Genomic DNA, 26,879 nt, shown 5'->3' with positions numbered 1-26,879 from the left:
TTTCGCCCAGATGATAGAGGCAGGGTTCGGCCAGAAATAAGAGACAAGTGGGAGCTAAGCGTATACTAAAAAAGAACAGCATTTTTCGCGCTAGCCGGGGAGATATTAGCGATTTATGTTCGCGTAGTTTTCAGTTGGCCCAAGCGGAAAGACTACCGAACGGTAATACGAGGATCGTGGGGTCCACTCCCTATACGGAAATTTTTTCTGTTTTTACATCACTTACAATGAAAAGGAACTGTATTTATTAATATTTTCATAATAAGCATTATAAAGAAAGGAAAACAAAATCTGATAGCAAAAAAAATTTGTAAGGTGGGCATGCCATTTGTTTGCTGGCCCGAGTGGCCGTGCGGTTATAGGCGCTGCAGTCTGGAGCCGAGCGACCGCTACGGTCGCAGTTTCGAATCCTGACTCGGGCATGGATGTATGTGATGTCCTTAGGTTAGTTAGGTTTAATTAGTTCTAAGTTCTAGGCGACTGATGACCTCAGAAGTTAAGTCGCATAGTGCTCAGAGCCATTTGAACCATTTATGTTTGTTATGTTCTTGTTAAACAATCCTTGGTATTGTTGTGGCATGGTCTTTGCCTCTGCGCAGTATGATACTTCTTAGTTGAAGTGTGGTAGCTGATGGACGTATTCAGTAGTATTGTTTTGACTGATTGCTTCTATTAGATGAAGAAAGATTTAAATTAAAGGACAGCAAGGATGAATATGATTTATAGACTGGAAGGCGAAAAGAATGTAAAATTTGATTAATGTCATTATTTGTGAAGAGTAGTTGTTTCAGGTAAGGTTGGAGCACTGCACAGATGGGAATGATTGTCAGCTAGTTAACTTGCTCGGTGCTCAGAGAAAGACTACGCCACTTCCCTGAGTCATGCATAAGATGTAAACTGATTAACTCTCTGCAAACAATGAACCCTTTTTAAATCATTGTTCACTTTAAGTTTAGCACTGTTCAGACCAATGTTATATGCGAAGATCACGAGAAATTTTACTCTTTGAATGTAAACTTCATTCTAAAATCGTTGTCGTGGAATGTCTTTTCATAGGGGTAGTTACTCTCCCTATCCCATTGTTTAAAGAAGGTTTATCATTACGCATAACCACAGTGCAGCATGTGGTAAGCAACAGATTGAACATTGTTTGTAAATTTTACTTAAAAATAGAAATCTTGCTTACCCGCTTCCTGCTTCCTGTTTGCTGCTGTGCTTTCGAGAAATCTGCACCAATGTTGTGAAGACGCGAGATAAGCGGAAATTTTGATTAGGGCCAGATAATTGTTTTATTCCAGTTGCGCTTTTAATATAACCAGTTACAGTTCAGTTCAAATTAGGTTCTGTTCAGTCGAAGTTTAGCATACGAGTTTAAGTTGGATAACAGATTGTGAGTACGCAGTTTTGGTAATACGTAGACGTTTTATAGAGTGGGAGGCAAAGTTGGGCTAAATTTGATACAGAATCATATAGTGGGGAGGGTACAAATTTCCAACAAAGGATTGTACTTACCAGCGTCCACAAGCATTCAGCAAATAATATTTCATAACGGGATTGTAATTAAAGTGTATAGGATTTTTAACCGTTGGTTCCATTTTTTAAAAATGTTCTGGCCTTTGAAAAGTTTCCATGCAGCTATCTCAGTAGTGCAGTGGCAGTTACGAAGATGCGAGCACAGGACAACACAAAATCCTGTCCCCGAGCGGAGAAAATGTGCTGTCTATACTTCCAGAAATCGACCCCAAGCCCTTTCACATACAAGGGAAACTTCCCATCGCCGCTATCTCCCACCTCCTCCCCCCCCCCCCCCCCACCCGCGGCAGTTTTAGGGGTATGGATGTAAGATGGCTCAGTCGATAGCCTGTCAAAAACCGAACGCAGATCAAAGGATAAAAAAAGGGAGAAGGTGTACTGAACTGTGAAAGAAGTGCAAAACAAAAACAGTGAACGGTCCAGGCTCAATACATTGTTTTGAGCGTAGGCGAACAGCAGCGGCGTCCGGTCACTGAAATATCTCTCTTTCTGTAGTCTTGGTAGTTGTCATACTGTACATTGGTTATAGAATATGAGTCATGTTGTAAGAATACGTTGTCGTCGCAAGTAAATGTGATGTCAACTGATTAAGCGTGTCGAAAACCATATATACGTCTTACAGAAATGAAAGCAACAAATAAACCGGTATGAACTACGACACTAAAAACTAATTCAGAAGTTAAAACATCCAAAACGGAATACAACTTCAAAAACGTTAAAAACATACGTTACGTTTTCATAGTGCACAGAGAGAGAGTGTGATCGTGAAACTTGCGGCCATTTGTTGCTGCTTGTGTGATAAACTATTATGTTTTCATCATTTTAGTGGGAGTGATCACATTAACATTCATACGAACACCGAAATCGGGCAAGAAGGCATATTTCACTCACTCACCAGGTGTCAAATTAGGTGCGTCGGTAAGAGATTCCTGTCATATGACACACGTATTGTCACTAATGCCGTGTATGACACACCAGACATGTTTTCCGGTGGATGATTCGTTTGACTTGTCGCCTTATCTTCAAACGTTTGCGGTTCCGATTCGAAATCCACTTTCTTTCGGCTGCTAATAGAGTAGTTGTGTAGTATCATCTGTCATTATAGGTCTCTTCGTTACATCTCGTTGTTGCTAACGGACGATACACCACTACGTAGGCATGAGATTGAATACAGCCAACACCGTAAATAATAATAATAATAATAATAATAATAATAATAATAATAATAATGGCACGAGGGAGGTTTGAACACGGCTCACCCGCTTGGCAGACAGACATCGTTACCACTGTTTTTATCTCATTTTGATCGTAATTGATCGTTAAATTTGTTCGGGACCGACCTCCTATGACACTTCCTTAGGTTCAGCGTTGATCCATCAACTCAGTTTTTTTGTTACAGAGGGCAGCTAACCCTTTATTTTTTAATCTCATTTTGTTCGATATTGTTCGTTGCATATGTCCCATGACAAGCGTTCAAGTTCAGTGTTTAGCCGTGGACTGAGTTTTTTATTACAGAGGGCAGCTAATCCTCTGACCGAACACGCTGAGCTACCGTGCCGGATGCAATTAACCACGACGCCGATCCTAATTCAGTTTGCTCTGTTCTGTGCATTTTGTCCTTGAACCGTTCGCTGTTTCTATTTTGCTTTTTTTCACAGTTCGGTACACCTTTTTTCCGTTTTCAATCTTTGTGTGTTCGGTTTTTTATGGGCTATCCACTGGGCCCTCTTACCACAAAATCGGAGGGGGGTATGATGGGGAGTTTCCCTTGTTAGCAGTGCGTCACGCTGACCGCGCAGCTACCGAGGCGGCTGCAAACGAACTTTACGGCGCAGGTAAAATCGAACGTTGGCGACAGCGCTAGGTACAGCTAAGGAGCACATTCGCTTGCTAGCGGAGAAACGGGAATTTTTCGAGATTATTGAGAGAATAGTCAGAATATTGTTTTTCTGGAGAAAGTTTAAAATAACCATATAAATTTAATAATGCGGCAAGATGCCATGAAAATATCGTCGTCCTCTGTTTTTACGATGAATATTACCGCAACACATGTAAATCATGAACTGTAAAATAATAAACGTATCTAATGTTATATACGAAATTTTCGTGTACGCCTTCAATCCCTTCTCGGAAATTTATTTGTAGCCTCAAATTTTCCTTCGGCTTTCCTTTTCATGCCTTTTATGAAAATATTAATAATTGCAATATCTACATCTACATGACTACTCTGCAATTCACGTTTAAGTGCTTGGCAGAGGGTTCATCGAACCACAATCATACTATCTCTCTACTATTCCACTCCCGAACAGCGAGCGGGAAAAACGAACACCGAAACCTTTCTGTTCGAGCTCTGATTTCTCTTATTTTATTTTGATGATCATTCCTACCTATGTAGGTTGGGCTCAAGAAAATATTTTCGCATTCGGAAGAGAAAGTTGGTGACTGAAATTTCGTAAAAAGGTCTCGCCGCGACGAAAAACGTCTATGCTGTAATGACTTCCATCCCAACTCGTGTATCATATCTGCCACACTCTCTCCCCTATAACGTGATAATACAAAACGAGCTGCCCTTTTTTTGCACCCTTTCGAGGTCCTCCGTCAATCCCACCTGGTAAGGTTCCCACACCGCGCAGCAATATTCTAACAGAGGACGAACGAGTGTAGTGTAAGCTGTCTCTTTAGTGGACTTGTTGCATCTTCTAAGTGTCCTGCCAATGAAACGCAACCTTTGGCTCGCCTTCCCGACAATATTATCTATATGGTCCTTCCAACTGAAGTTGTTCGTAATTTTAACACCCAGGTACTTAGTTGAATTGACAGCCTTGAGAATTGTACTATTTATCGAGTAATCGAATTCCAACGGATTTCTTTTGGAACTCATGTGGATCATCTCACACTTTTCGTTATTTAGCGTCAACTGTCACCTGACACACCATACAGCAATCTTTTCTAAATCACTTTGCAACTGATACTGGTCTTCGGATGACCTTACTAGACGGTAAATTACAGCATCATCTGCGAACGGTCTAAGAGAACTGCTCAGATTGTCACCCAGGTCATTTATATAGATCAGGAACAGTAGAGGTCCCAGGACGCTTCCCTGAGGAACACCTGATATCACTTCAGTTTTACTCGATGATTTGCCGTCTATTACTACGAACTGTGACCTTCCTGACAGGAAATCACGAATCCAGTCACACAACTGAGACGATACCCCATAGCTCTGCAGCTTGATTAGAAGTCGCTTGTGAGGAACGGTGTCAAAAGCTTTCCGGAAATCTAGAAATACGGAATCAACTTGAGATCCCCTGTCGATAGCGGCCATTACTTCGTGCGAATAAAGAGCTAGCTGCGTTGCACAAGAGCGATGTTTTTTGAAGCCATGCTGATTACGTATCAATAGATCGTTCCCTTCGAGGTGATTCGTAATGTTTGAATACAGTATATGCTCCAAAACCCTACTGCAAACCGACGTCAATGATATAGGTCTGTAGTTAAATGGATTACTCCTACTACCCTTCTTGAACACTGGTGCGACCTGCGCAATTTTCCAATCTGTAGGTACAGATCTAACGGTGAGCGAGCGGTTGTATATGAGTGCTAAGTAGGGAGCTATAGTATCAGCGTAATCTGAAAGGAACCTAATCGGTATACAATCTGGACCTGAAGACTTGCCCGTATCAAGTGATTTGAGTTGCTTCGCAACCCCTAAGGTATCTACTTCTAAGAAACTCATGCTAGCAGCTGTTCGTGTTTCAAATTCTGGAATATTCCATTCGTCTTCCCGGTGAAGGAATTTCGGAAAACTACATTCAGTAACTCCGCTTTAGCGGCACAGTCGTCGATAACAGTACCATCGGCACTGCGCAGCGAAGGTATTGACTGTGTCTTGCCGCTTGTATACTTTACATACGACCAGAATTTCTTCAGATTTTCTACCAAATTTCGAGACAATGTTTCGTTGTGGAACCTATTAAAGGCATCTCGCATCGAAGTACGTGCCAAATTTCGCGCGTCTGTAAATTTTAGCCCATCTTCGGGATTTGGCGTTCTTCTGAACTTCGCATGCTTTTTCCGTTGCATCTGCAACAGCGTTCGGACCTTTTTTGTGTACCACGGGGGATCCGTTCCATCTCTTACCAATTTATGAGGTATGAATATCTTAATTGCTGTTGCTACTATATCTTTGAATTTGAGCCACATCTCGTCTACATTCGCATAGTCAGTTCGGAAGGACTGGAAATTGTCTTTTAGGAAGGCTTCTAGTGGCACTTTATCCGCTTTTTTGAATAAAATTATTTTGCGTTTGTTTCTGATGGATTTGGAAGAAATGGTATTGAGCCTAGCTACAATGACCTTGTGATCACTAATCCCTGTATCAGTCATGATGCTCTCTATCAGCTCTGGATTGTTTGTGACTAAGAGGTCAAGTGTGTTTTCGCAACCATTTACAATTCGCGTGGGTTCGTGGACTCCCGACCCACGCCAAAATGTCATTTTTTTCTACACGTTCTGCCATTTGGACCTCCGGCTTCTGTCACATTCATTTCTGGTCAGGCCCAGCATAGACTATAAATTTGGACGAATCCGGTGATGGCGAGTAGGCGCGGTCACCTTTTTAGTGCTCTTATGGAGTGTAAAAAAATACGTATACAAAATTTTAGAAACCTGATAGAATCCACAAATAGCTCGGAAACAAACGCGGAGTACCGCGATGCATGGCGCGCGCGATAAACACTGTCAACCTAACCGGAGGGGAGTGTGGCTAAAGCACGTTCTGGAACAAACACGGAAGTAAGACAGCGCGAAAGAATTCAGGACACAGTTGCAAGCGAGCGCAGGCCGAGCAAACAAGAATCCGAGGTAGGCTAGTACGCGACTGACTCGTAAGTCCACCTGGCGAACCAGGGAAGTTACGACGCCGATGCACTGCCCAAAGTGTGCGGCTCTCAATCCGCTTCCGGTGGAGTGGCGAATAACTCAGACTCGAACCTCGAATAGCTGCTCATTAGACAAGCATGAGTCTGAAAGTTTCTTCGCGTGACAAATGTCACAGACTCGCAGTTTCCCTGCAATGAGGTCATCAGGGTCGTGATGCTGGTGATGTCAGAGACAGTGTCGAAACTCCCGTGTGACAAATATTGTTGGAGATGTTGCTGAAACGTTGTTCGTTTACATCAAATCACGACTGGCATTTGCCTGCTAATAACTGACTAACGCGTCGAAAACAACAAGATGTATCAACGGAAAGGCCAATAATCTCTTCTGCTATGTCAATGGGTGCCTCATACACCAAATGCCTTCCCCGCCAATATAAAAATAAATCCATAGGACGACATTTCCAGCAACGTCTCTAAAACAGTATTTATGACACCACAGTTTTTAACACGGTCTCTGAACAACGTGCTTGTGACATCTTTGTCGCATAAAAATGTTTCTTTTATGTCTTCCAAGTACGATTATAGGGCGATTGTATACGTAATTTTTTACATCCTGTATAATTTGACAATCAGTTTTCTCGTAATTTTTATTAAACCATAGCCTGTTGCACACTGAAAAGTCGCATTTAAAATCGGTTATAGATGAATGTAGGTTCGATACACGTATTACCACAAATCCATTTGCTTTCCCAGTTATGTTTCTTACTGATCGTGGATGTTTTTCTCTTATTTATCGTGGATGTTTTTCCACTGTCGCTTAAAATCTCGCATGTTCCGCGTGCCAGTGTGACTTCAGTTAAGGTCCAGATTGTTTCGTTTGGAGTTGATAGCAGGGGTTTAGTCTGTTCAAAATTCTTCCTTTTACGATAACCTTGCCACTCCTCAGATGACACTGCAAACTATTTTGCTATAACTTGAACTGTACACACGTGACTAGTATCTTGTTCATCTTAATTGTATTCGTTAGAAGTCTTTATATTGTATGAAATATGATGTGGTATTTTAGTGTTTACCCTATTTGAAGTGTCTGCTGGATCATTTGTAGCTAATACTAATTCTCTATCTTCCTTAGTTCCATTTTTAACCAGTCTCGTTCTACTGACTGACTTACATTGACCTTCCCTCTGTAGTTAACTTGACACTTCATCATCTCCTGTCTACCATCTTGACTATTCGTTATAAAAACAGTTGTTTCCTCCTTAAGATCCCTTCAAACAGAGTCACCAGCTTTAGCTCATGTTCTTGTGCTCAGTACTGTTGATGCTTGATCATGGGCCCTGGGCTCAACTCCCAGATGGCTTGGAGATTTTCTCCACTCAGGACTGTGTGTGTGTGTGTGTGTGTGTGTGTGTGTGTGTGTGTGTGTGTGTGTGTGTGTGTGTTCTTGTCATCATTTCGTCATCACCGAGGCACAAGTCACAGAAATTGTGTCAAAGAGAACTTGCACCATGCATCTGAACTCCCCAGAAGGTGACTCCCGGGGTAAAGTGAAACCGTTGGTGTCAGAGGACGCGGATTTTTCGTACAGCGTCGGTTCGGTTTATGCAGTTAAGCAGAGGTGGTATCATATGCAAGTGAAAGCTACAGCATGAGCCTGTAGTTAGACTTTTTGGTAATATACAGTAGAATTTAGTGGAATGGTGTTCCAGCTAGGGGAAGCTGTTGACAACCCAGTTGAACCGTCTGGAATTGCTAGGCTTGATTCATTATTTGGAGCATTAACGTGAAAGAATGTACTGGAATTGTACCATTTCGTTTCGTCAGTGAAGAGGTCATTGGAGACGAATTACTGAAATGGATTAGACAATGAATGTTCAAGTAAATTCGTCGTTTATCCCTCAAAGAAGAAGTCATAGCAACCGCCTTAGATGCAGGAAACTGGAAAAACCTAACTCGGAATGACAGGTCAGAATTCAAGCCCCACTGTTCCTGAATGTATGTTCTGAGTCTTAACCAGTGCTCAGCTCACTCTGTAATTATCGGAGGTGCTCTAGGAATTTTACGATGTTCCACAGACAGCCGGACGGTCTACTTAAAACCAGACCTCACCAGCGCACAACACGTGACGTAAGTTATGATTCATGGTGCTGCAGGCGTCACACGCAGGGGGGTGGTCATTATCAGGCGATCCGACAGTGTGTGAGCAAGCTTCGACTGACGACTCAGCACTCTTCCTCGTTAGCTTTCGGGCACACAGTTCCGCAGAATTAGAGAGAGAGATAGATAGAGAGAGAGAGAGAGAGAGAGAGAGAGAGAGAGAGGCAGGCAGGTTTGACAGGAAGTACACAGGATTGCTCGATGCGATAATAGATGGCAACATGACGGCGCGTTGTCAGCGCAGTGGGTCGCGCAGGGCGGGGACGCGCAGAGGCCAGTAGTGGTGTACGATACAGAGCGCAAACAGCAGTGTCCGGCCGGGGGGGCGGAGCAGCGCGGCCGCGATAACGCGGATGTGGCTGGTCGGCTGGCGCGGCACAGCCAGTGCCACTGCGGGCCTACTGTACTGTCCTGTCCTGTCCCGCCATGGACTCGTACCAGCTGGAGCGTAGGCTGCGCCGGCCCGTCGTCCTCGCCTACAAGAAGCGGGTAAGTCGCAGCACAGCCGTCGGCGCCGTTCGTGTCGCAGCTCCACCGTTTAGCTCGTGAGTTGAAGCTGGCTGGCAGTGGCTCAGCCGCAGAGCTCGTACACTGCAGGCCCACGGTTCAGTCCCTCGCCTTAGGGATGGCTGTTATCACAGAAACAATCGGTTTTTCGTTACACCCCAGTGTAACCTGACTGATAAAACCGCTTAAAATAAACGGTTTCTGAAACAAGCGATTATCGGTTTTTTGTGGCTATTATTTCCAACTGCGTGAGTAGTCACAATTGAAAGAAAAACAGCCCTCGGTTACTGTTTTTAAAAAATTAACCTGGTTTCGACACTGCTAGGAGTGTCTTCTTCAGAATTTAAAACTAAGAATGGTCTATATTCTATAATATGGTCACAGAATAATGACTAAAAATGTACGATAGGGTATAAGTATACGTTTCAAGAGACAGTCAAAAATCAAATTGAATAGGTAAAAAACTTAGTCCTACGAGTATTCTGCTACTGGTTGTAATCTATTAAATATTTGTTAAAAAGTCACGTGGTAATCGAGGATCCACCACTATTTGGGCATTGCGAATAGTCAATGCTAAGGATGAAAATGAAGTTTAAATTCTCTGTTTTTCGTATTAAGTTGACTCCTTTCACTAGGATCAATACTACAACCTCGTTAATTTTTTTAAGTGTTACCTAAAACCAAAAATTTTAGCGACACTCCTACGGCAAATTGATACATCAGTTTCATACCCATTTATTAATAAAAAATAAATGTTACGGCAGAGACCAAAGAAATACCGAAAAATACCGGTTATTCACAACTAAAATATCGGTATTGGTTTTAACCGGTCGGTTTGTACCCTCATTCCTACTGGTCTCTTAAGCAAGACCATGACAGATTCCTTCCTCCCTTCCTTCCTTGCTTCGACAAACTAAGCTAATGATGCGTCTCTAATGGTTCAGAGGTCGATGACACTTGAATTCTAACTTTCCTGAGAGGTTCAAAAAGTCTGCCGAATTTGGGCTCCAACGCAATTTTGCTTTTTGCGAAGAGGAATAGTGACTTTTTTGCGAAGAGGAATAGTGACTTTTTTGCGAAGAGGAATAGTGACTTTTTTGCGAAGAGGAATAGTGACTTTTTTGCGAAGAGGAATAGTGACTTTTTTGCGAAGAGGAATAGTGACTTTTTTGCGAAGAGGAATAGTGACTTTTTTGCGAAGAGGAATAGTGACTTTTTTGCGAAGAGGAATAGTGACTTTTTTGCGAAGAGGAATAGTGACTTTTTTGCGAAGAGGAATAGTGACTTTTTTGCGAAGAGGAATAGTGACTTTTTTGCGAAGAGGAATAGTGACTTTTTTGCGAAGAGGAATAGTGACTTTTTTGCGAGGAGGAATAGTGACTTTTTTGCGAGGAGGAATAGTGACTTTTTTGCGAGGAGGAATAGTGACTTTTTTGCGAAGGGGAATAGTGACTTTTTTGCGAAGGGGAATAGTGACTCTTTTGCGAAGGGGAATAGTGACTCTTTTGCGAAGGGGAATAGTGACTTTTTTGCGAAGGGGAATAGTGACTGTTTTGCGAAGGGGAATAGTGACTGTTTTGCGAAGGGGAAATAGTGACTGTTTTGCGAAGGGAAATAGTGACTTTTTACCCAAAAATTACTTTGTTTGGGTCGTGGCCTAGTGCGAACTTCTGCAATGCTATGCGAGAACCGACCACTCCTTACTGCCGATACGTTGCTAAGGTAGTTCATCTACATTGCTAAACAACTCATTCGGAACCCAGCACCCATTGCAGGTTGCCTATCAAAAGGCTTCTAGGGACAAAAAATTGTTTTCAATATTTCTCCCGATTTTTGACTGAATTTTTAAACTGAAAACGTTGTTATAAACTACTCATAAAGGCGTATAATGCAGTGTTAGAAACTGTGTACATGTGCTGAGGCGGCGTAACTCACCTCGCAAAAATACCCGGACTATATTCATCCACTCTTTTAGGATGAGAGCACTTAGCGACTTAAAACAAACTTCAGGCATAGTGTCAAACCTTTCCTATACTTTTCCTCGCTCACATGTTAACCATCGAACACACTAGGGGAAAATGTTACATTCCTACTAAACCATCGAAAAGTGTACTACCCAACAGTCTATTCAGAGGAAGTCATAATTTATAGGTATGCATTACTTAATTACAAATATTAGATTTTCAGTGATGTATTACATTGAAAATTAAACACAAAATGTCCTGTTGTATGTCCTACTGCAGTGATAAATTATACGACGGTTCAGTAATATAGGGGTAAAGTCCAATATGTAACGTTTGAAGCTTTCTTATGCATGGGAGTTAGACTATTCAAGCAATCCCCAGGTTTGTTGGTACATCAAGGAGTTTCCTACTGTCAACTTCAAAGTGGCACCAAGGTAAACCGTTAATTTCTATGCGTAAGCTATATTGTCGCTAATTTCTATCTTTATTCATGTAGAAGATACAAAGTTGTAAAGTTGGTGGAATCGCCTTGAGACACGCTTTATATCTGATGAAAATTTCCGGCATCGTCAGAATTCCAGCCAAGGACTTGCTTATCAAAAATCAAAACCCGCCGCACAACCATGAAGTGGTGACTAAGAAAGCCATTGACTGTTTTGCACTGGAATGGGATGTCGGACCATTGAAACTTCGTTTTGCTTTACACGGTGTGCCCACATGACGCAGATGCTAGAGCACTGATCATGCAAGGCCTCTTCTCGCCCTATTTCAACAGTGTAATCGTCCAAGAAAGATAATCTGAGTACACACGCAGCTATAGAATCAGAAATTCTATTGTTTCTGTGTTTGACTGATACGTAGGATCGGAAACTCTACTGGCAAACATTCATCAATTGTAAGGGTAGTTTGCTGTGTGGTTTTGCATTGGATCACAGTCTTCAGTGGCCCTTCACCAAATAATTGAGATTCATTCGGTTTGTTGCTACCTACCGTTGTAGGAATCTGTGCTGTTTACGAACAAAATATATCCATGGATTCGTGAAGTGATACGACACTTTTTACATACTTTAGGGGCAACCTGATGAGAGTTTTGAGAAATGGAGTGAATACTGTGGTGTTCTATCCCATTACTAACTAGGCCAGTATGTGTAGCATCTTGGGTCGTGCTAACAGTCTAATTTACTAGACGCGCATGGGCCTGTTGCTAAGCTTATTGCAGACGCTGGAACTAAAGCTAATTTCGTATGATGATAGAGCATGTGCTACAGACCATGAAGCGTCACTGCCCACCTATTATCTTCATTATGGCAGATATGTTTCATATATGCGTTACAGTTTTTTACAGTAACCTGGCATACACTTTTCTAAGTTTTGTTAAATTTTTCACGTAATGTGTGTTTCAAACTTAAGTATTCTATTCTGAGCAAGGCAGATTAAAGTATCAGATCGTAATCAATGTTTAGGTGGTTTACTTTTGATAGTGAAATTCCTCTGTGAAGTCTCCAGAGACATAAGTCCAAACTAACAGATTCCTCGCTAATTGTCATTGGATCCCATGGGATTTGTATATCGATACACACTGAAGAACCAAAGAAACCGGTACACCTTCCTAATATCGTGTAGGGCTCCCTCTAACACCCAGAAGTGCCGCAGAACGACGTGACATGGTCTCGACTAATGTGTGAAATAGCTGGAGGGAACTGACACCCTGAATCCGGCAGGACTGTCCACAAATCCTTAAGAGTAAGAGGTGTGGAGATATCTTCTGAAGAGCACGTTGCAAGGCATCTCAGATATGCTCAATAATGTTCATGTCTGATGAGTCTGGTGGCCAGCGGAAGCGTATAAACTCGGAAGAGTGTTCCTGGAGCCACTCTGCAGCATAGTGGACGCATGGCGTGTCACATTGTCCTGCTGGAATTGTCTAAGTCCGTCGGAATGCACAATGGACATGAATGGATGCAGGTTATCAGACAGGATGCTTACGTACGTATCACCTGTGAGCGTCATATCTAGACATGCCAGGGGTCCCATTTCACTCCAGCTGAACACGCAACACACCGTTACAGAGCCTCCGCCAGATTGAACAGTCCCCTCCATGGATCCATGAGGTTGTCTCCATATCCGAACACGTCCATCCGCTCGATAAAATTTGAAAGGACTCGTCCGACCACGCAACATGTTTCCAGTCAACAACAGTCCAATGTCGGTGTTGAGTGACCCAAGCGAGGCGTAAAGCTTTCTATCGTGCAGTCGTCATGGGTACATGAGAGGGCCTTCGCCTCCGAAAACCAGTATCGATAATTTTTCATTGAGTGGTTCGCACGCTGACTCTTGTTGATGGCCCAGCACTGAAATCTGCAGCAGTTTGTGGAAGGGTTGCACTTCTGTCACGTGGAAAGATTCTCTTCAGTTGTTGTTGGTCCCGTTCGTGAAGGATCTTTTTCTGGCCGCAGCAATCTCGGAGAGTTGATGTTTTACCGGATTCCTTATATTGACGGTATAATGGTCTTACGGGAAAATCCCCACTTCATTGCTACCTGGGAGATGCTGTGTCTCATTGTTCGTGCGCCAACTGTAACACCACATTCAAACTCGTTTAAATCTTGATAACCTACCATTGTATCAGCAGTTACCGAACTAACAACTGCTCCAGACATTTGTTTCCCTACACAGGCGCTGTCGGCCGCAGCGTCGTATTCTGCCTGTTTACATATCTCTGTATTTGAATACACGTGCATATACAGTGTCTTTGGCGCTTCAGTGTACATCAGTATACATCTTGGACGATTTCTGAAAATTTGTGGCTTATATCGACCCTGTAAATGTGGAAGGGAAATGTAGACTTATCAAATGGATTAGCTATAGCATTCGTTATACAACAGAGTCCAATTATACGTGGGTTTTATTAAGACAGGGAATTTGTAATTACGGTCGTATGCGAACCAGCTCTGTGAACAGGAGATCAATCTTTCGCTGCACTTTAATCAGGTCTTCCCACCTACTCATGTTTTGGCATTATTCGTTTGTGGGAGTTTCCCTCTTCTTACGAGAAAGCAAGTTCGGGACGGTTATGTCGAATAAAAAGACAAGAGGTGGTTGGTCAGCAGGAGGGTAGTTTAGAGACGTCTCATCTCATGCCTGTCTGCAGCCTTGCGTTAGATAACCACGTAAATTCTGCGTCAGGAATTAAAATGGCAAACTATGATTGGTTAGATCTCGGTAAAACTGCCATAGCCCTCCCGGAGGTGCCTTCCTCCGAACTCTGCGCAGGCTAACCGAGCCAGCTAGTGAGCATCCTACGGCTTTAACGTGCATTTCCAAACCTGGTACGGTTTGACGTGTTTTATAGTAATATCGCTGCTGGATGCGAAAGAAACGATAGCAGAAAAAAAAGTGACAGCCATCGAGAAACATTGTGCGTTAGTTAACCGCCATGTTTATGCAGGACAATTGCTATGAACGACATTAATCGAGCTAGTGTCGTGGAGCTTGGATTAGTTCTATCTCATCACCAAAGGTCCCTATTGTTGCTGAGAACAACCTCAGGATACTGTCAGAATAGTTCCCTCTGTCTTATTGTGGTCATTTGCTTTCCCCGTCCTAGCTCAACTGTTTGATATACGAAATTTTCAAGAAAACAACGTAAGCAATGAGGGCTGTTGTGAACTTGGAGAACATACTCTGAAGGTATGCGATATTTACGATGTGCATAGTAAATCTACAATAACTGATCACGAGAAGGACGCAGCTATTGCGATGTTGTGATGTTGAGAAGATTTCCCTTCAATCTGGATTTCAGTGAGCGATACTGACCGTCTTCATTTTACAATAAGAAGACTATACTGAAGCATTCAGTTCTGAAGGAACAAGATGGTGGTGTGCTTAAAAGCACTGTTCAGCCATCGAGATTTAAGTTTTAAATCATTTCCAGGGTAGTTGCTGGGAAAGGCAAACGGTCAGTCTCTTTGATACATCCTTATCGTAAGCTTGTACTCAGTTTTTAATGAACTGTTCGTGGACGAAACATCAGTTTCTGATGTTCCTCCTTCCGTTCGAATTTGTTGAGCAACAGACCTCTTCATCATGACTGAAATATGTTTGTATCCAAACAGGTCCAGTATTTGAAAGTTTCCATTGTTAGGGTGCCGTGCCTCAGTCGGTAAAAACGGAACCCTTAGAGGAACAATTTGTTGTCTTTCAAACTGTTAGTGTCCTTTCCCAAGGAATGCGTAGGCGTATCGAGCTGAATCTTACATACAACGTCTACGGTCCCTTGAAAAAATTTGGAGCTTCCATGTCAGTGCAATCAAAAGACCGCCATTTAAGTCACATATATTGATTGATACTTGCAAAAGCACGAAAATTGTGAGTTTATATCATACGAAAAAATATATCGTTTGTCATTTGCTATTCGGCTTCACAACTAAAATTAAAACATTCTTGAAAATCTTCGAATATGCGGGACCGATATCTTGCCAGTATCAGTATCGATAACAGGCAGAAATAGTTGAGTTCTCGATTCTCGTGATGGATGAACTGTCTATGTACATGATTAAGTTTGTACAGAATCCTCAGTATTACTCTCACCTGGCCAATTTTTTTTATTTTTTTAATTTGTTGGCTTTTGTAATGTTTCCATAGAGCCTTCTCAACACCGGAAATGTTTTGACAGTCCAGAGTATACATTAGTGTAAGTCGTATGCTGGTATGAAGTCACAAAGGCTTAAGAAAGGAAGATTCCGACATAAAATAAAATTTTACGTCTACAGTAGATTCGTAAATTGCTCTTAACTATAAACGAAACCAACAAAAGTGCAAAACATCTAAGTATAGTTGCGGACTAAGGTCACTCTTCAGTTTTATTACCTATGGATGCAGAAGCTGCAGGCGAGTGGCACCGGTGTGGTTTCTGACAATTGGCGTCGTGCTTTGCACGGCCAGTCTGTTCTACATTAAGCAGGCGCTCAGCAAATGATTTGAACTGCTCTGTTGTACACTACACAGCTGACGATTATAATTAGCTACACCATGACGGCGGCAGGCAGCAGACGTGAAACTGGCACGAAGTGTACTTCATACATGTTTGAGTATTTAAATGATTAGCGTTTCAGTGCAGACACACGGTGCAGATTTGGAGTAACGCCACGTATAGTCAGCATGTAAGGAAAGATTACACATCTGGTTTCTCATTCATAAATCGCGTTTGAATGTTGGTTGTCCGTGAGAAGATCGTGTTGTTCCTCGTGCAAAGGAGGAGAGGCGCCCATCAGGACGTGCCTGAATTAGTCAGTGGCAGGATGGTGGTTAGTGGAAACTGTGGTTCGCGTTATTCGGGATCCCTGTCTTGGGAGATAGAAATTGATTGGTTCAGGAGGACCCTATTCAGTACCACTCGGGATCCGACGTGACTAGCGTCCGAGAGTACGGATATATTGCTCAAAATGTTCATGTGTGTGTGAATTCCTAAAGGACCAAACTGCTGAGGTCATCGGTCGCTAGACTTAAACGCTACTTACAAAGAGACGGCACGACCGTGGGGTCCGGGATTTGCCCGAAATTGTGTGTGGTGAAAGATGACCCGTAACACCTCACGTGGTTAAAATATTAGGACGCACTACTCGTAAAATCTCGAGAAAAATCGATCCAAAGTTTCTTAGCTGCCTTATGAGTATAAAATGTTAGTCCATTGCCGAGCCGCCGTCTGGCCTATATAGTTAGCGGTCGGACCCTTACGCCAGAGGTCTCGGGTTCGATTCCTCCACCGGCACTTTTTTCCTTGTGTTGGATGCAAAATTGCAGCTCATTGTTACAGGAAAATCGTCTAATTTCTGGGAAGACTGTATAAAAATTCATTCTATTATTCAAAAAATGGTTCAAATGGCTCTGAGCACTATGGGACTCAACTGCTGAGGTCATAAGTCCCCTTGAACTTAGAACTACTTAAACCTAACTAACCTAAGGACAACACATACATCCATGCCCGAGGCAGGATTCGAACCTGCGACCGTAGCGGTCGTGCGGTTCCAGACTGTAGCGCCAGAACCGCTCGGCCACCAGAGGCCGGCTCATTCTATTATTCACCATCAGTTATCGTCACCAATATTCCGAGACATGATTCAATATTCCTGGTTTGCGTCAAAATTATCAAACTCAAAACATTTTCGTAAATGTTAATGGGCATATTTTTGTACAGATATATTGCAAACCCCTTGTGATTGTAGAAAATCCGTTTCTATATGTTGTGCAAGATGTCTCACAAATTATTGCTTTGTTTGTTTTCACGATAATTACCACTGCGGTTCTTGTTTATAATTATTATATGTATAAAAATGTATACTTTACAATGAAAAATGGAAAACCCACCGCCATGAAATGTGTTGTTGGACAAAAGGAAAATAATTTTTATTCAATAATGTAACTAATTTGTTAAAGATAATATAGGTTTGGGGAACTTTCTGAATAATTGGTGGAATAACAAAAGAAAATGAAACAGAAGAAAAAAGTGCCACAGGAGGATTGGAACCCGAGACCTCTGGGGTAAGAGTCCAAGCTCTAAACATCTACGCCAGACAGCGGTTCGCCAATGGACTATCATTTTATAATCATAAGGCACCTAAGAAACTTCGGATCGATTTTTTCCCGGGATTTTCCGGGTAGTGCGTCCTATTATTTTAACCACGTGAGATATTAGGGGTCCTCTTTCACCACACAAAATTTCGGACAAATCTTCGACCCCACGCTCGTGCCGTCTCCTTGTTAGACTAACTTATACCAACTTACGCTAGGAGCATCACACACACGCATGCCCGAGGGGGCACTCGAACCTCCGGCGGTAGGAGCCGCGCCATCCGTGACATGGCGCCTCTAGCCGCGTGGTATATATTGCTCACTTGGCCGTGTAGAATACTTACATATCTCGAATGTGGAAATGGGCTTGTTTGTAGCGAGACAAGCGTCCACACGGACAGTTAGGCGACCACTGTTGCAGCTTCCCCCGATGAGGTGGCAGAGAGGGGCTCGCCGATAGTGGTGAGCCAGCGTTACGCTGGGCACAGGAAGGGCACCACGTCGTCCTTTCAGACGAGCCCCCTTCCGATTGCAGCATCGCAACGGACGTACTCTTTTGTGAAGCCTCCGAAGAGAAAAGCGTTGCTGCACTGCATTCGTCATGGTCATGTGCTTCCTGTGCTTGAAGTGATGTGGGGTGCCGTTGACTATCTTTGAGGAGGGTTTGTAAGGAAGCGAGTGAGTATGCCGGGAACGAACTTTCTGGCTACAGCGCCTTATCCGTACTCATACATTGATTAGTCATCGTGCAAGCGCTGGCTCCACAGTAAGAACGTGAAAAGAAAGTAAATATGGGAGTGACGGTAGTGTACTCAACGCCGGAAGAGTCATGTGTCACACTTCTAAACCACGGAAATTAATGAGAGAATCGAGTAATATGTATACAGTATTGCAAAACACTGTTATTTCTCTGTTGGATTGCACCGCCGTAATTCTTTCAGTGTTCCGCATGTTTAAAATTTGTCTCGAAGATTCGTCTGTAGTGGAGCAAAAACGTGGCGTCCTGCGACATCACCTCCGGTTTCGGCGACGCTTTAAATAGCAAGGTGTCTACACGTACGAAAAAAAGGCTATGGCTTTGAAGTTCAAGCGAAGTGAGGGTTAATGATGTCACATTGGCACTAAATCTCACCACAATTCTGCCCAATGCCATCGTCGACGTGTCGCACGGTTGGAAGGTCGCCACACCCCATCCCACCCACATTTCAGCCCTTCCTTTGACGCCTTTGCAGTGGAGGTGAGAATCGCTACACTCAGCGCTGAAGAAAACATTTAAGGCGCACCATCGCTCACATCGACAGAAAAAGCCGTTGGGAGGTGGCACAAAGGGCGTAAATGAAACCTTGGGACGACGATTCCCACACATTTCGCTGTTGAAAACGACAGTTCGTAGTCGGATAGACAACAGGACGACGTTCTTTACAACATTCGACAATGCTGGCAACACCCGAACCATTCAACGCTACTCTAAGGACACCGTGGCACTGCAACACCATTGAACATGATCTGATTCATTTGGAGTGTAAATAATCGGAAATAGCAAAGGATGTCTACTTTTCCATCCCTCCTGTTTCGCTTCCTCCTGTGGCATAATCACGGAGAGGTGCAATAATGACATGCGCGTGAATAAAACGGCAAAGTGTCTTTGTAAGAGCGCCCAGTTCGGCAACACACTCGTTGCCACACACGCACCTTTGTTGAGAACGTCAGAAACGTAGCTGTCAGAGAGTTCCACACTCATTCAGCTGAGTGGTGGCTCGCGATTGCTCTATTGCCTAAGGGCAGGTGACCCTATCTAAGGTGAGTCGAAGGGGCAGTCTCAAACCTCACATCATGTTGCACTAAATAGCTAGTACGTATGTAACGGCACACATCGCTTTCATAATTGTGTGTAAAACAAATACAGTCCCATAGTGCACTATTGGATTATACTTGCGATACATTGGCGATGTGTGCTTTTTCATTTGTACTGGCTTTTTAGTCAAACTTGATGTGAAGCTTGAAACTTTTCACAAGTGCTTGGAAAATACTAACAATCGAAATCAGCTAATAAGACGGACAATAATTATACTACAGCCTGCTTGGACCTTGTTTTCTTTCTTAAAACAAACTAAGGCTGTGGAACCCCCACATAACCAAATTCTTGAATAGATTTATTAAAACTGAACTTCTTTTTTTTGGTGAAATGCGTTGTGGCATGTTGCGTCATTTCGGTGATGCTATTAATCTGTTGTCCTGTTGCGGAAAAAGAAACAAATTTCATAGGATACCTGATATGCTTTTAAGCACCTCGGTAACGTTATAGTAAGAAAAACTCTCCCTCTCCCCTCATCAGGAAAAATTAATCCCTGGAAACTAATTATCAGTTATTATTTTAATGTTAAAGTGACAAAAATAAGGTTTATTTAATAATGAAAAGTGAAGGAAATACTTTTTCCTCGATATAACACAAAAGATGTACTTTAATCCAATAAATAATTTTCAGAAATTTCTAAGTCTTTCTTTAAATTTGAGGCAACTAACCACAGTGAAGAATATTGTGTAATGAAGTCATCGAACTGAAAAAAACTTAACATGGACATTATTGAAGGCACTGGAGCTGGTAGAAGGTATCGCAGTGTCTAATCAGCTGCGATTCCTGTGAACTGCGATCAGAACGGCCGGCAAATGTGCCCAGTTGAGAGAGAGAGAGAGAGAGAGAGAGAGAGAGAGAGAGAGAGAGAGAGAACAACGTTTCAGACTGCCTAAACACGTTGCAGCTGATTCAAAGACAAAAAAAGGTAGTGCTGTACTGGGTACTGGATCACGTCGGGACATGGGGAAATGATGCAGCCGACGAAAACGTGTAGTGGCGGCGTTGTGATTGGATGCACTCTTATCATCTCATAGTCGGACAGGAGGACAGGCAACATTGTGAAGAAGAGTGATTGGATGTAGTAAACAACAAACTAATACGAATTTTTAAGTTTCCCGGTGAATTGAATGTTCAGATAACACTAGATCGCGTGTTAGTCGTCGTTCAGTACCTTCGACGATATTACTGCTGGACACCTACCAGTCATTCTCAGGTGAGCCATTGATGACGTTTTTAGTATTCCGCGCATGGCTCAAAGTCAATTTTACACACGTACTACAACAGCCGGTGGCAGCGTCCTCGCCAGGAGAGCTGCTGAACTGTCAGCATTATCGTTCCTCTCCGCCGTCGGCGCGCTCCATTTAATCTTCGATTAGAACAAATCGTGCAGATGATGGGGTTTCACGCGCTGTTCAACTGGTAGCCGCTATCACAGATCAGATTTTTTGACAGGCGTTTTTCTACGGATTCTTTAATACAAGCCCAAAAAGATGCTGCTGTGGTCAGAATCATTGTTTTCTCATACTACATTGAATGTCCAGTGAAAATATACTGTTCAGCCAATAGCGGACTTGATTTGTTGCAAAAGGCGAATACAGCATTGGTGTTCAGTGTATCGTTCTTTCACAGTATGTGACTATGTAAGTCATCTCACACTGGCAAAATGTTTGGTAAATTCCAGCCTACTGCGATACAGAGACAGTCCTTCACTGATTCCAGAAGCAGTGCAATCTTCTATGGAATACGGAAAACCACTTCACCTGCAATTTACGGACGAGTCTCTGCTATCTCCAACGAAATGTTGCCCAAAAAAAAGAAGAAAAGCTGAAGATATTACCGGTATGTTTTCCTCTTTACCCACTTCCAGATTCTTGGTTTTAACTGACAGAGCCCTGTTAATCTTCCGGGTGAAATATGCATTTTCCCTGATCACTGTCTTTAGGTGGGCGAGCTCTTTAGCCAAACTATCTAGAGCTGAGACTCTTTGAGCTCTGTGCGCAAGTGTCTCAAGAACGCTCATAGTTCGCGATGGGTGACGACAAATACACTCTTGAAAATGCAAATTCGGGTAAACTGAATGACTCACAGCCATCGTTCTTCCGTCTAACCAAGACATCCAAGAAAGGCAGACAACCATTTTTCCTCTGTTTCCAGAGTCAAACAAACGATGTTTTGAATGGAACTGAGGTGGTGAAACTGTCAATTTATCCCCTCCATGAGGCCACACCATGGAAGTATCGTCCATGTACCTCCAAAATACTGTTGGTTTGACAGATGAGTCAAGCGCCTTCATGAAACTATAGTCAATGAAATCGAATACCCAGGCGTGACGAACCTCGTGCCAGCCACACCGGAGGTAGGTACTGATACTCATCAGGTTTCGAGCAGAACACTGTACATAGACGCAGTTTTATCTACCGACCGCATGACTGACCAATGTAACAAGTTTGTGGAACACATTTTAGTTACATGTGATTCATATGCTGACATAATTGCTAACTCTCACCTTGGTCTTAGACGTGTCCACAACCCTAGCCGATAAGGCAAACTATGGAAGAAGCATTTTAAAATTTTCTGAAGAGACGGAACTCCAACATAGTTTTGGGAGAAGATTTCAATGAACTCTGAGTGGGTAGCTAACGTGTATTTCTGAAGAACCGTCGCAGCATTTGTGATCGTGAGAACAGACATCGTTGAAACCACGAGATATCTGGTATGAATGTTGATCACCATACTGCTGAGCGCCCTAAATCAATCACCATCATTACCATTATTTAATAGAGCAGCTATGTCTCAATACTGAAACGAGTACATTTGAGTGGGCTTCGGGTCCTACGCATCAGTGCTCAATATCGCTTATTTCTGTGTCAACTGGTCAATTTTACATGTTATCGATCCCAGGTAGAGGTGTCTGAAATTTTTAGGTTATTTCTTCAAGTTTCGTGGTATAATGCCGTCACATTGAGATTCATGAGACTGTTGAGGTTGGTTCGCTTACATATGACTATGGAGATGATTCGCATAAGAACATGCGGAAAGGGTGTCACGTTTATTTAATCTTTAAACGCCGAAAGACTATTTAGAAAAAAAAAACTTGGAAAAGTTGAACACTACTTAGGAACTTACGGTGTCATTATGTTACTGTACCCAAGATACACAGGGGGTTGCGAAAGTATTGATTGAAATTAATGCAGGAGGTAGCGAAGACCAAAACAAAGGACTTTAGTAGTGGTACTTGTGGTTCCTGACGGCTGTTTTCGGTGGCTAAGGTAATTTAGCATATTCATTACAGCAGTTGCATTCACAGGAACGCGTGACCATTGGCCTGTAAGCATGTAGTCCATCGTCGGACAAATGATTGTCATATCCTTTCTACGATTCCTGGCATGTTCGCAATGGTACTAGCAACGACGGCAATTCTAGCGACGAGTTTTTCTTCTGTTTCGACAACGGTTTCATACACTTGCTGCTCTATGTGCGTTCCCCCATCCCCTTCCCACTCAGAGGAAGAAATACAGACACGTGACTTGGATGGTCGGGCCACAGGGCAAGTCGGCCGATCAGTTGACGTCAGAAGGTAGCTCTCAGATGATTCCACAGACCACTGTTGAAATGGGCAGGCGCCCCATCGTGCATTTAGAGGAACATCCTCAAACACACGTTTCACGAAGATATCTCCGTCTGTTGAGGCGGAATGGAGGATTATACGCTCTAATCGGCACGTCACTGAGAATGCCGGCCCACACATTAACAAATGTTCAAATATGTGTGAATTCCTAAGGGACCAAACTGCTAAGGTCATCGGTGCCTAGACTTACACACTACCATAACTAACTTAAGCTAAAGACAGCGCGCACACACACACACACACACACACACACACACACACACACACACACACACACACACACACGCACGCACGCCCGGTGGAGGACTCGAACCTCCGGCGGGAGGGGCCGCGCAGTTAGTGACATGGCGCCTCTAACCTCGCGGCCACACATTAACACCGAATCGCTTTTGATGAACACGAAGTCAAGTACCTCGTGGATCCAAATGTGCGCAATCATGTGAATGATTCAGAATCTCTTCTTTCACTTTTGCAGTTCGAACTGTTCGGTTACGGCCTGTAGCATGCATACTCCCACGAGAGAGACTGTTTCACGTGGCAGGCGACACAGACCTCCGAAGGTTTCGTGCTGTGGAACCGTCGGTTGGGTAATCGCTGCCTGTGAATATTAAAGCAGCCCTCACGAGTAAACAAAGCCTCGCCGGTTTATAGGATCACGGCCGGAAATAAAGGGATGCAGCGCAGTCAATTGTAAAAACCATTTTGCGACTGAACGCATTGGGAAAATCTTTAGGTGGTAGTGCTGCCACGCACTGAAGATGGAAAGGATGAAGCTGCTGGTCATGAACATTCCGCACTAGGCTATGTCTGACGCAAAGGATGTGTGCAGTACCTCGTAGGTGGAGCGTCTTCAACATGTCGCAAAATCTCTTCTTTCACTTTTGCAGTTCGAACTGTTCGGTTACGACCTGTCGCATGCATACTTCACGAGAGAGACTGTTTCACGTGGCAGGCGACACAGACCTCCGAAGGTTTCGTGCTGTGGAACCGTCGGTTGGGTAAGCGCTGTCTGTATTCTCTCACTGCAGCTCGTCCATTTCCGTTCACAGACCCGTATACCAGATGCAGGTCAGCCATTTCAGTATACATAAACATCTCCATGTTTGCTGTTCTTGCGTCAAAGCATTAATGACTGCGACTGAATCAGTTTGTTTACAAGGAAGTCACTGCTATTGTCACAAAGCGGTGACGCCTGCGAATGAGTCGGTGTGTTTCCAAGCAGACCTTCCGTACACAAAGCGGTTGTGAATATCAGTACGCCGATATAGCAGCTTACGTCAGCACCGCTAACAAAAGGTTCCCTAATATCACAAGGTGAGTTTAGAGACATTGTGTTCCTTATCGAAATATATTTGTTTGACGTTGTCTACCTCCTGTATTAATGTGGACGAATAGTTTAGGAACACCTTGTAGAGCCTTCATGACACACCAGACATTTAACTGCAGCCTGGGAAAGGTGAAAGTGCACCGGTAAAAACAAAATCCATTTTATCTACGGAGGAAAATGATCGGGCAAATTTTTGAGACTCACGCTGATCCTGATTGATACAATGACAAGCTTTATAAGGAAAGGGAACTTGGTCCCCTTTGAAACTAGACATCTCAGTTGTTTATGCTGTACTGAACCAATTAGCAGCCAGTTCGTGGAAACAGCGAACGTCAGAACTATAAAAGGCTAGCATACGGTGAAACGGAATTGGCGCTCGTTGCTGCTGTGGTCACGAGCTACGTGGTTGTGCTCGCGCACACACAGGTCTCAGCCGCCTGCTTGCCCACTGCTGCTCGCAGGACTTTGTCCCCAGTACAGGCTTGCTCCGCCCTAGTTGGGCCACGATAACACGCGGGTACTGTAATGACTGGTAACACGTCAACTACGCCCTGCGGCATAACGGCTTCCGGGAAACGTCGCAGCACTTCTAAATACTAGAAGACGCAGATTCATGAGCTGTTTCGTATGTACCAAAAGTCGAGATTGTGTAAGAGTGGGACATAACACAGCTGTAGTCAGTTGCATCGCAAACTGGAACGCGACAAGCTGTTTTCTCAGAAATCTGATGGACATGTTTCTATGCACGACTACACTTGATTGCGAATTGCGAGAAACCTTAAATTCTGCACAACCATCAGTTTCTGTACTGCTTCCTGATTGATTTACAGAGCTTGTAGTGGAAGCGCCCATATCTATACTACGATGCAAAGACAAATAGTTGTTTAATGTTGTAACCAAAAAGTCTAAACGTTCATCACTGATTCACTTTAAATTTTTACACGACACTATAATCAACGTTTGGACGGACATGCGCTACATAATTTTTTTAAAAATATAAGTGGTATGTAATTTACACTACTATATAAAGAGAAGCTGTTAAACACGATACTCTAATAAACGTCTGGACGGACATAGGCTACACATTTTTTTAAATATATATGCGTCTAATATGTATTATATAACAGGGAAATGTCAGGAGAAATCTCTAAAGGTTCTTTAACGACTTATTTCAAATTATTATACGATAGTCTAAGCTTTCGGGTTGATGTAGGCTACACCATTTTCAAACAACAATGTACAGGTTTTCTGTTAAAACCGACTGCGAGAAAGAGAATATTATGCTATGCTATGCCGTGCAGTGAAAATGTTCGGTTTCATACTTTTTCTCGCAATCTGTTTAAACTACGATAGCACAACATTCAAGCCATTGAACAGATTCTTTATCCCGTATATATAGTCTTCCAGCCTGTTTTTTAAAAAAAAAGGAAAGTTGTATTTATATCTTATCGACTTATGATTAGAATGATACTACAAAATCTGAATTGTCCAAAACTTTGTAATCATACTCGTGTGTAGATTAAAACTGTGAAATATTGTCATTGAAGCTAGTATCTGGACAGATCCAGCAGCAGAAGATGTCTCATACATCGTATACCAATGATCCTAACTGATTTACACATTCATTTTAAGCAATTTAAATTTCCAATAAATATTTCGTTGGCAATAACAATAAACAGTGCTCAGGGTTACAGAGTAGATAAGGAAGAGGAGATGGACAGAGAGAGCAGGGAGGAGAAAGAGACGGGAAGAAGAAAAAGAGTACGATGTATTCCCAATTCCTATACATATTTAGGAATTGTAAAACGTTGCCGGGTTCGCTGGTACAGTATAAAATCACATGACCACTAATGCTAATGTCTTGCAGAAGATATCAATGAATTACAGCTCGGATTGACAAGATATACCAGCTGAGAACATAGCAACAGATCAGATTTACCTTAAATTTAATGTCCTTATAATTTTTATAAGGTTCAGAAACATAGCATACATGGTAATTACCATTAAAAACAAATGACCGAAAAAATTATCGTTACACTGCTGTTGACCAAAATCTTGCAACTTCAGTTGCACTCAGCCGCAAGCAGACCTTCTATGCTAGATGCAGGGCATAACTGACAATCCAGTGAGTGCTCCATGGTCTATAGTTCTCCACAGTCACAGTTGGTGGTACCCACAGGGAGCGCCTTTTGAGCCGATTAGTCATGGTTCTCCCATCTCCAGAATGAAGACGACACAGTGATCTCCACATGATCCAATTTTGTTCATACTTAGGTAGGAGGGTTTCCAAAGAGAGAGAGAGAGAGAGAGAGAGAGAGAGAGAGAGAGAGAGAGAGAGAGAGAGAGACCCGATAGAGTTATACTCAAGTCGAGAAATCTACTGTTGTTTTCTTGCTGCAGTTGCTAATGTTTACAAGATTGAAGTGGTCTTCAGGAAACGTGTTCCGGACCTCAACCT

At 42.9% G+C, this 26,879-nt stretch overlaps 1 protein-coding gene across 4 annotated transcripts in view; it reads left to right on the top strand.

The window, feature by feature from the left end:
* Positions 1-26,879, top strand: part of LOC126342297 (septin-2) — a 314,504-nt gene that overhangs the window by 182,806 nt on the left and 104,819 nt on the right. Inside the window, exon 1 of one of the 4 annotated variants that reach the window (XM_050001843.1) lies at positions 8,613-9,059. The exons of the other annotated variants lie outside the window; for them this stretch is intronic. Within the exon in view, the coding sequence (XP_049857800.1) occupies positions 8,997-9,059 (63 nt within the window). The 5' untranslated portion in view covers positions 8,613-8,996. Of the gene's footprint in view, positions 1-8,612; positions 9,060-26,879 lie in introns of those variants that run through there. 4 annotated transcript variants of the gene reach the window in all.

Source organism: Schistocerca gregaria, chromosome 1 (genome assembly GCF_023897955.1).
Source record: "Schistocerca gregaria isolate iqSchGreg1 chromosome 1, iqSchGreg1.2, whole genome shotgun sequence".
Taxonomy (NCBI): Eukaryota; Metazoa; Arthropoda; class Insecta; order Orthoptera; family Acrididae; genus Schistocerca; species Schistocerca gregaria.
Note: the sequence above shows the minus strand (reverse complement) of the source record. Positions and strands in the feature narration are given on the sequence as shown.